Source organism: Coregonus clupeaformis, chromosome 26, assembly GCF_020615455.1.
Source record: "Coregonus clupeaformis isolate EN_2021a chromosome 26, ASM2061545v1, whole genome shotgun sequence".
Lineage (NCBI taxonomy): Eukaryota > Metazoa > Chordata > Actinopteri > Salmoniformes > Salmonidae > Coregonus > Coregonus clupeaformis.
The window spans coordinates 41,146,491-41,157,189 of record NC_059217.1 but is presented as its reverse complement, the minus strand read 5'-3'; the positions used below and the strand labels follow the sequence as shown (position 1 = coordinate 41,157,189).

Below are 10,699 nucleotides of genomic sequence, written 5' to 3'. Positions count from 1 at the left end.
CAGAGGATGTGAGAATATGGCCTAGCCTACTTTGCAAAATGAATAAATACTGGAATAAAATACAGCCAGGGCATGCTGACTAGCTAACTGGGATCATTTATGTATCTAACAGTGTCCTGTGCTGTCTGTGGTGTATTTATTGTTTTTAAAATACTGTCAAGCACAGGCCAAACCTTGTTTGAAGCCTAGTCTGGCAAACTAGATCAGATTCACTAGCCAGCTCAGCAGTAAGCTAACATTTACACAGAGACTACACATAAACACCCCCTAATGCTGCACACACACACGCGCATGCAAACAAAGCCAGTAGAGCCAGATAGAATCAGTTAGCTTGGGGACTCAGGTGTTTTTCGAAAGTGTTTCACTTTAGCCGAAACTGAGAAGTGGGCCTTATCCTTCAGTGGTGCAAAGGCTGTGGCAGTGACATTTTGTTAGGGGTTTTGTCCCACCAATTATAGGCTTTTTTATTAGTTTCACTCAGAAACAGTCAAAGTCCAAAATCCAACCATTTAGGAAGACTAACAGTTTACTCAGAGAATTGACAAATGTACACTAGCAAAACCCATCTAGTGCAGTAGACAGCATTGAAAGATGGATGGAAAAATGCTAAACAAACTAAGCCGTGGTGTCCAACACTTTTTAATATGGAAAATGACAGATAAGGTAAAACACATATTAGTTCACTTTTCTTACAAGAATTTAAAAATACCTAACTAATCACAACAATAAAACATATTACAGTTAAAACATCTATACACAGGCAAATGTACACAATATAAAACACATATATACACTCTTTCAATATATTATTATATAGAGATTTTCTTTACCTTTAAAAACTGGAAGCCAAGCAGCTTGAAGAGGGAGTGTTTCACCTAACTGATAACTATCACACTTGGATGCAGTGAAAAGTACTGAGAATATCACACCAAAACCAAATACATATGAATAGGTAGTATTTTCATTTAGTTGTTGGATCATCCCATTTAAGAAACATACATATTTTCAGTAAATATGACAACACAGAGGAACTAAACGTGGAGTGTTAACTGTTAGGTGCCAAATGATGATACTGTAAAGATCTTGTGTCTTAACTTTCCACAAAGGTCTCTGCACTATAATAGACCATTTTCACCATCTTAAACCTGATACGCCTACTTTCTATGATTATGATGTCTGGCAGGGTTGTGTGCATCGTGACGTATTCCCAACAAACATGAAATATTTACAAAGATTATTTTTGATAAGCTGCCTTACAGACGACAACAACAGTGTTATGATGAATTTCACATTTTAAGCATCCTGTAACTGTCTTAATCCAATTTACAAAAAGTGTGAAAATGGAGAGAGCATTACACACTTAACCACTGACAGATCCCACATGATTGCATGCATTCAGACTCATACTCAATTAAGTGGCAGATGCTGGCAGCCATTGTGTATATGGGGGACAAGAAGCATTGGCATCCTTTTGAGTGCTAAATCCTTCAAATGGTTTAGTGACAGGAAAAGAACCACAACATTCACAAATGCAACAAAAAAAAAAACGTATCTGACTTCTAGGCACTCTTTCCTCAAGCTGGTGTCACTTCCACTTCGAGTCCTATTTTCTCTTTACAAGTCCTATTTTTTCTTTACAAAAGCAGCAGAACCAGGAGCAGGAATGTGACCAGAGTGGGGGTGGCTGTTGCCAGCATGTGTGACCCCCCTCTGTTGTGTTGGATACGAGGAGTCCTCGGAGAGTTCTGCTTCAGTTTGCTGGGAGGAAGGGCCTTCAGATCCTCCAGGGCCCCGTAGGCTGCCATGGAGAACTCCGGGTCCCCCGTGGTGAGCAAGTCAAACACACAGGACTGGAAGTACACGTCCTCCACCTGCAGGGTCTCCCTGCACTTGGCCGAGGCACGCTCCACTGTGTAGATCTGGTGTGGGGGCAGGAGGGGCTCCAGCTCGGGGTTTGACCCGGAGCCCGGGAGGCGGGGGTGAAGAGGCTGGCGCCCCAGCATGTGCTCCTTGATGAGCTCGTTGCGTGGGCACCCGTGCAGACAGAGCTGCAGCCCACTGTTCTCCTCAGAAAAGTCAAGGGTGTCCTCCGGCATGCGGATGGCGAAGGTAAGGTAGCGCCCAACCCGGCGCACTATGATGGACGTCCCGATGTAGCGGGCCTGGATCTTCACCAGGCGGCCCCCGGAGCCGCCCTTCTCTACGATCCACAGACTGCCCCCCTCCCCGCCACTCTGCGTGCCGTCCTGGAAGGCAGAGGGTAGGTCCTCGGTGGTGGCCTGGTACACCTTCTGCTCCGTACAGCCATGGTATGACTTGAAGATCACCGTTATCTGAAAGACACAAACAAAGAGATGTCAGTGAATGGAGGCAATTAAATTAACATCTACCTTTCTACTCTTTCAATAATACTGCATGAAGGTAAAATCTATTGAAAGCAGTGTCCTGCATACCGGTACACTGATTACTAACAGGTCTACTAAGCAGCAGAACCATCAGAAGCATTCAAAAGGTGTAATACCATGTTGAGCCACAGTATGTCAGCAAGACGTTCACTTTTTATGACAAGGGGAACAGTTCATTTCAAAGTTTGAAAACCCAAATTCCTGTCTTTCTCTTGGAAAAGGTATACAACTATTGTGTAATCTGATGGAAGGAAAGCACCGTGAGCAGAAATATTCATTATACTCTTTATTTTACAGTAAATATAGACTAGAAAACATCCCTAACACATAGATGATGTCTTTGCCCATTAATTTAAAGATGATCTACCCCAAAAAAAACAACTAGGCCTACCCAATATGTGCCATCTAAAGCAAATATCTACGTAAATGTCATAAACCATTGCACATGTATGCTTCATACTTTTTCTTGAGAGAGTGCAGGATCAAACAAACCCAGCTGTCTGATAGGCCCATAAATCAGAAATACCTTCCACTACAACTGCCACAGGGTCTGGACTGCTCTCTGACAACTCTGGAGTCCAGCCTGGATTTATTGTACTAGGCCGACATTTCTTCAAAGCTGTTCGTCAAAGAGGTGGCTATGATTAACTTTATAGTTAAGGGGATACTGTTTTTGATGAACGATTTCCTTTCTGTACTGTGACAGTTGAAAATTGCCCCAATTCAAGCGGACGGTGGGGGCATGCGGGTGTTGGCACTGGCGCCCTGACTTACAGCTTTGCATTTCTCCCCTCATATGCACTCAAATTTCTTTTGAAATAGTTGAGTCTGAAATCTGTTCAAACGGTTCTCTCTTTAGTAGTGTTTCGCTTACTTTGAAAACGCATATGCAATCCAGCGAAGGTTATTTACTAAAGTCCTTGAGTTTCATGGATTTCAACAAACTCTGATATGAAAGAAACTTGCAGACCACAGTCAGTATCACTTTGTGGTCTGGGTAGTCCAAAACCCAATCATTGGTGTTGTTGCTTGTAATTTACATGAGCTGAAAATATCACTACTGATAAAAACAGATTATCTTAGAAAATAAGCAAATGTGGCAAGGTGGGCTAGCGCTAGTCAAATCGATAGTAGGCCTACTATTAAGGGTCTGCCAAGTGCTGTATTCATCCAGTGCATATCTACAAATAATAGGTATGGTATGGAGTATGGTCTTCAGTATGAATATAGCCAAAGAATATAGCCAAAGAACCAGACTTAAATTCAGACTTCAGGGATCAGATTCTATTAAGAAAAGCCTAACTCAATCAGTAGAATCAAAAATATGCTGCTTCTATCCAACAACTTCTTTATTTTCCAAATTATTCCATATTTACACAAAAAGGTCTGTTAATTATTTGACTAGAGGGATGAAAAAGTTATCCAATTGTGGGAGAGGAAAATGTTTGAGCAAGTGTTAATCACTACCATATGACTACCCATGTGTTAAAGGTAAAGCGCTCAAGCATGTCCCTGATCCAACCCCACTAAATGACCCAGTCTCTCCCCTGGTGTCTGGAAGAGGAAGGTCAGAGGTAGGGTCCCTGGAGGCAGTAGACACAGATTGAATCCTACCTTGAGATAGTATTTGTATATCTTGAACCATCGTGCCAATCTCCCTTTGACTTCAATGTATGACATACATTAAAAGTTCAGGTATCTTTGTTATGATTGAGCCCTACGTTTTTCAGTGTTTTACTGACATTACTGTCAGCAACATGACTAGATATGAACCCATGGCACAGCTTACCTTGCTGGTGGCGGTGGCGCTGGAGCCCAGGACAACAGGCACGTTGGTCACCTGCACCGACAGGTAGCGGTTATCGATGAGAGGCCACGCCCCCTCCACCTTGCACGTCTGGAATTCGTCGCGGAACGTCCGCAGGTGCGGGTCCCCGAATAATCCACAGTGGGCATACTTCTTCCCCTGGCCGGCGGGGCCCGAGGCCAGCACGCGGCTCTCGTAGTCGCATAGCTCGGACACGGCCGGCCTGGAGGTGCTGGGGGCCTTGGCCGAGGAAGTGGGCCCGTCGCTGGAGCAGTTGTGCTGGGAGAAGAGCTCCTTGATGCGGAACACAGCCGAGTGGTAGACCAGGTCGCCCCTGCAGCTGCGCGCTGTGCGGCGTGTACACAGGGCGTAGGCGCGCAGGGCGATGCAGTAGTCCACATCGGATGGGGAGTCCTCTTGGAGACCACTAGAGGGCGAGGTAGAGGCCACATACTCCGCATTGCAGCGCTGGATCCGGCACTGCTGGCAGTGTGCTGTTGGGAGAGAGGTGACAGGAGGCAGGTGTTACATGTTTATAATCGCTAAAGTCGCCAACAACCCCCCCATACCAGGTGATCAGAAAAATTAGGGGGAAAGTATTTTATTTACAATTTGAACCATTCATGTGTAAGTTGAAGCCAAGATATAGCTAGGCCTAGTTCGTGGTAGTGTATACGAATGTGTTTTGTGTCTCAACTCTTCCTAGAAAGAACATTGATAATGAAAAAACTGCTTAATACTACTCTAACGGCCATATAATAAAAAAATGTCCAATAGAAATCTCTCTTATTAGTCTGTTCACTGCCTAATAACTTTGTTATAGTGAATTTTCAGGGTTTAAACCTTGCAGCAGGACAGCCAAACTTGTGCACCTATCGAGTTTACGTCAATAAAGAGCTCATTAAAACCCAACTACACCAGCCAGCCCACACGGGCATGGTACCATACTATGTCTCAGAGCAAAGTCAGTCAAAGCTTATTTCCCTCAACTCACCCTCACAGAAATAACACAGTGCTTCACTGCTGGAGGAAGCCAATCTGTGTAGTTTGCTTAAGGGTGTTGAATATGGTTTGGCTGTTGCTGGGTCAATATGGGGGGCATTAAGGAACATGGCACATGCCCACTGTATACGAGGCTGAATTCAGACCCAAGAGGAACTGCACAAAGAGCCATGCTTGTTCAGCGTACAGCAACAGCTGGCCAAAGGCAAGGACGCAAGATCCAGTCAGGATGTTGGGATTGTATAAATTCGGCACTTCCTGTGTGAAGTTATTACTCAGCACTGTGTATCTGCCAGTGAATATGTTTGGGGGCGACAAGGAGACTATGTATTCCAATGTTTGAGGTTTTGAGAAGCCTATAGTCTTATCTTATCTCTAGATGCCAGGTGCATTTGCATGACATCAACTTATTGCCTCTGCCACCTGTGCAAGTGTCACAAGACTTCACAGACATTACACAAACTTCAATAACACAGCCTCAATAAGACTGAAAACAGAAATATAAAGATAATTTGTATTAACACTGACAGAAGATCTGACATAAGCTAATCAACAAGTCCTCCAAACTGTTTTAAACCCAAAGGGCATGATGAACTTGCCAATAATACAAATCTTGTAATATTTTTCCCAGACACAGTCAGAAAAGATCCTTGGTTGCAAACTGTGTGAATACATTCTCTAGTAACTGAAGCCCACATGGGTCTTGGCAACTGTTAATCAAAACTGAGATGAGCGTGAGCGGTCAACTCAGAAGCATTCTACCATCCCTCCTCTGAATTCCGCCATTGATCTCCCTGCAAGCACTGGGGTCACCGAGCTCTGCTATGATTGTCAGTTTTTGACAATCAAGGCCTATAGAGCTATCAACAACCATGTCTATCTCTAAAGGCTCTTTATGGCCAGCCTTTGACAAGAGGCAATGTGACAACCATGTGCGGAAAACATGGGAAAGGATTAAGAAGAGAATAGGACGAATTTGCATATCTAACAACATATTTCAATAGGCTTGTGAGAACAATTTAAGGGAAACAAAATAAGCTGAACTAATCTGTGGAATAGAGGATGGCTTTAGTAAGTAAACAAGGCAAGCATGGCATTTCCAGTGTTATAAGAATTATCTTCATCCTGCTATGTACATGAATACACCCAAAATGCACAATAACCATGTCATACAGTCTACCACATTATGGGGAAGTAATAATTAAACTGGGGATGAGCAATCGACAATGATTATTCCATGATTATTATGCTGAAGTACATTGAAAATGATTAAACTATCACTAACAACATAGGCTACTGTTTTGCAAAGCGTAAACTTAGCTACTTGAAATGCATTCAATTAGAATTCATAGCGCCCAACTTTATGTGAAGTTTATCTAATGATCTATGGGGAAAATTATCAAAACATTACACATTCACGTCTCAGCGCCCCATTTATTTGTTGACCTTCCCATTTCTACCACTCTTTTGTGGGTGAAACTTGTGTAGGTAATATTATGCGAGTTTTCAAAGACATTCAAATGTAATTTAAAGTGAAAAAGAAAATCACAACACATACACACTTTGTTTCGTTAGTTAAATGCATGTTTTGGTAACAAAGCATCCAAACGTCTGACAATGTATAGCGCATGTACACAACAAAGCTCGGGCAGAATATTTTTTTTTTAAGTTACTGTACGATGGACACATTCAGAGGCCAAGAAGTCTGACACCATGCCATGCATGGTAACAAATTAAACATGAACAAAACACAATCGAACGTTTAATTTTGCAAGGTAAACTAGCCACGGCATTAAAAGTTGGTTAGCATGTTACGTGTTAAAACTTTGTACAAACAACATGTTCAAATACAATTTGCGAACGACGTGAATAGGCTATCAAGCTCAATGCTAACGATCTTTATTTGCGGACTTCTACAAGCTCGAACTTTATTCTAGACTTTGTGTGTGAATACAGTATCGTTAAGTATAACTACGATCGTGAAAACAATATGCATAAATGAAGACTGCTCGGGATTAATGTTACATGACCGATTTAGCGAACCTAGCTAAAAGTTTGACCAAAGTAGCTCGTGTTGTCTAGCTAGCTAGCCAGCTAACTAGCAGCAGGAGCCTGTTGGCTCGCGACGATGGCTGCTAGCTGCCTGGTCTAGGCCAATGACTACCGTTATATTTGAAGGTCTAGGCACACAGCAAAAGCCCGCTGATTACCGATTTCACTTGTAGCTATTTACTGTTTGACAGTTACTATAACTACATTTACATAAATATAATGTAAACAAAACACACTGCCATATTTTTGTTCATAACTATTTAAGAAAGCGATTGTTTTTATGGAGAAGTCTCGCTCATCTCTCGCACCATTTAGCACTGCCAAGAAAGTTTTCCATCATCATTCGGGGTGCGGGGAAAAATGTTTTCCATGCACACAGGAGAACAGACATGAATGTTGCCTTACCTGGTCTGAGCAGCAGCAAAAGTAAAACCATCGTAAAATTAATAGAGTTCCAAAGCTGCCGCTTAGCCAAGTTTTGAGGTCCGCTTCTCCCCATGCCAATCCATTCAGTTAGAATGGAGTTATTCGACTGCTGCTCATCGACGCTGTAGCTGCATGAAATTAGACACAAATTCGTATATTTTCCGCTGCGCTGTCATTCAAAAGGGGTCCAGTCTTCAGGGCGGCTCTACATGGGAAGGGTCTAACAGAGTAGACGGGGATCTGGGGTGGTTGTTGGCCAATGAAATACTAATTATTCGTTAACCACTTGATATTTACATATGCGGACATTGGGACCAAGCCAATGGAAAGTGTTTCTAAAGACAATGAAGGCGGTGCAAAAAGTTTGTTATGTAGTATTTGGGAGGGAGTTAAAATAATAAGTTGCCGGTCAGCATAAACTGATGATGAAAATTATAATTTTTCTCACATCTAATTACAGCATGATTTTTTTTGCAGCCAACGTTATTTATCTCAATGCTGAAATAGTGAACCTCTTTCAGGGGAGAGTTTGAGATAGGAGTTGTAGCTCTGTCCACATAACATGCCCGTCTGCACTATAACGCATTCAGCTTTGGCAGTTGTCCTGTTTGAGCTCCCTGGGTCTATCAACAGAGTTGCAGAGCAAATGCCCAATGCAAACAATCCTGTTGTTTCTCTGCTCTAAGCATTACATTACTTTCCCCACCTGCTGAAGAAAATTCTCACCCAGGAGGACAATGGTGTCATTAATGCCTAGCTTTGCTATTCATGCTAGGTGTTACATGGTAGTAAACGACTCTAGGTTTGAATAACAGATGTGTTACATATATCAGCATGAATGCATGAAGGGAGTGAGCTTGTCATGTCAAGATACTTTTGTCGCTTTGCTATTATGCTGAAGCTTTGTAAGGGGAGGCAGGTCAGGTCATACATGTTCAGAGGTGACCTGCAATAATGTATGCATACATATGGGTTTGCATATGGAAAATTCCACAGTAACAGAATGATGCTGAAATGTACACTACATGGCCAAAAGTATGTGGACTTCCCTTCAAATTAGTGGATTCGGCTATTTCAGCCACACCTGTTGCTGACAGGTGTATAAAATCGAGCCCCCGCCATGCAATCTCCATAGACAAACATTGGCAGTAGAATGGCCTTACTGAAGAGCTCAGTGACTTTCAACGTGGTACCATCATAAGATGCCACCTTTCCAACAAGTCAGTTCGTCTGATTTTTGCCATGCTAGAGCTGCCCCGGTCAACTGTAAGTGCTGTTATTGTGAAGTGGAAAGTCTACGAGCAACAACGACTCAGCCGCGAAGTGGTAAGCCACACAAGCTCACAGAACGGGACCGCCAAGTGCTGAAGCGCGTAGTGCGTAAAACCGTCTATCCTCGGTTGCAACACTCACTACCGATATCCAAAATGCCTCTGGAAGCAACATCAGCACAATAACTGTTCGTCGGGAGCGTCATGAAATGGGTGTCCATGGCCGAGCAGCCGCACACAAGCCTAAGATCACCATGCGCAATGTCAAGCATCAGCTGGAGTGGTGTAAAGCTCGCCTCCATTGGACTCTGGAGCAGTGCAAACGTGTTCTCTGGAGTGATGAATCACGCTTCACCATCTGGCAGTTAGACGACGAATCTGTACAATTTTCAGTGGAAATTGTTTAAAGTCCTCCTTGTGCATAGACTTGGTTTGTTTAACTTTGCAATCATTGGTTTTTGTTTGGCATACATTTTAAATTGAAAAGTCTGAGTCTCAGCATCACTCTGTTACTATGGAATTGCTCATATGTTACCCTGGATGTTGTTTCATACTGGAGGTCACTAAGCATTGCCAGAGATGGTAAATCTGGTAAATATGTGGCATTTCCCCCCTAGTATTACATCTCTATAAGGATGAACAGCTTGTCATTTCAACACTCACAATACAGGAGAGACACCTTTCCATTAATTTTTTTTTCTCAACTAACCTCTCTGCTATTATTTTTTCCATTGCATTTTCAGTTAGCAACTTGTATGTTACTCCTCTATTTGTGGCCAACTTTCCATCCCTTGCCTCGAACGACACTTCGTCTTTCATTTGCACAGCTGCAAAGCCGGGCCATCTGCACGGCGCAGTGCTTACAGAATCACTGGGTTTTGATGCATGACCACCACAGTGTTTCTGTGGTTCTCGTGTCATGTGAGTGTACGTTTTTTAATGGACAACCAATTTCCCAATCAAATATTGGTGTAAAGAAGATCAACAATCATACTCTGCGTAATTTCTTAATTGGGTTTAAAACTGAATTTACTCTGAAAATTTGGACATTCTGTGCACTGGGCGGCATATCTCTTTTGACTTTATTAGAAGCAACTGCACTTAGACAGGTATTGGATCACTGGTTTCTTTTCACACATGTTGGCTCCTCTGGCCCACACAATTGTGTGATGCAGGTGCTCTGTCAGTCTTGTTGTCACAACTTCCGCAGAGGCTGCCTCCCCTCCTTGTTCGGGCAGGTTTCGTCGTTCGTCGCTGCCCACGTTCGCACTGACCGCCACCGCAGGGAGGTCCCGATTTTCGTACCGGGGGATCGGGTCTGGCTCTCGACCCGGAATCTACCCCTCCGCCTGCCCTGCCGGAAGCTGAGCCCGCGGTTTGTGGGGCCGTTTAATGTCCTGAGGAGAATAAACGAGGTTACTTACAGGTTGTTACTCCCCCCTGATTACCGTATTAACCCCTCGTTTCATGTGTCTCTCCTCAGGCCGGTGGTAGCTGGTCCACTCCAGGAGTCTGAGGTGCGGGAGGTTCCTCCACCTCCTCTGGACATCAAGGGGGCCCCGGCGTACTCGGTCCGTTCCATACTGGATTCGAGGCGTCGGGTGGGGGGCCTTCAGTATCTCGTGGAGTGGGAGGGGTACGGTCCGGAGGAACGGTGCTGGGTCCCAAGGAGGGACATCCTCGATCCCTGCCTGTTGAGGGATTTCCACCGTCGCCATCCGACTCGCCCTGCTCCG

General features: G+C 43.8%; 1 protein-coding gene across 1 annotated transcript; it reads right to left on the bottom strand.

Moving 5' to 3' along the window:
- Positions 1-623: 623 nt before the first annotated feature.
- rgmd (RGM domain family, member D) lies at positions 624-7,913 on the bottom strand. The gene is made up of 3 exons (XM_041849214.2): positions 7,672-7,913; positions 4,195-4,706; positions 624-2,333 (listed from the first exon to the last, which is right to left on the bottom strand). Exons 1-3 carry the CDS (start codon positions 7,763-7,765, stop codon positions 1,635-1,637), a joined length of 1,305 nt encoding a protein of 434 aa, XP_041705148.2. The 5' UTR covers positions 7,766-7,913; the 3' UTR covers positions 624-1,634.
- Between the last annotated feature and the right edge of the window lie 2,786 nt (positions 7,914-10,699).

Coding starts and splice junctions, on each gene's coding strand:
- rgmd (XM_041849214.2), bottom strand. CDS start 7,765: ATGGGGAGAAGCGGACCTCAAAACTTGGCTAAGCGGCAGCTTTGGAAC. Junction 4,707..7,671: donor TTTGCTGCTGCTCAGACCAG/GTAAGGCAACAT, acceptor CTCTCCCAACAG/CACACTGCCAGCAGTGCCGG. Junction 2,334..4,194: donor GCGCCACCGCCACCAGCAAG/GTAAGCTGTGCC, acceptor TGTGTCTTTCAG/ATAACGGTGATCTTCAAGTC.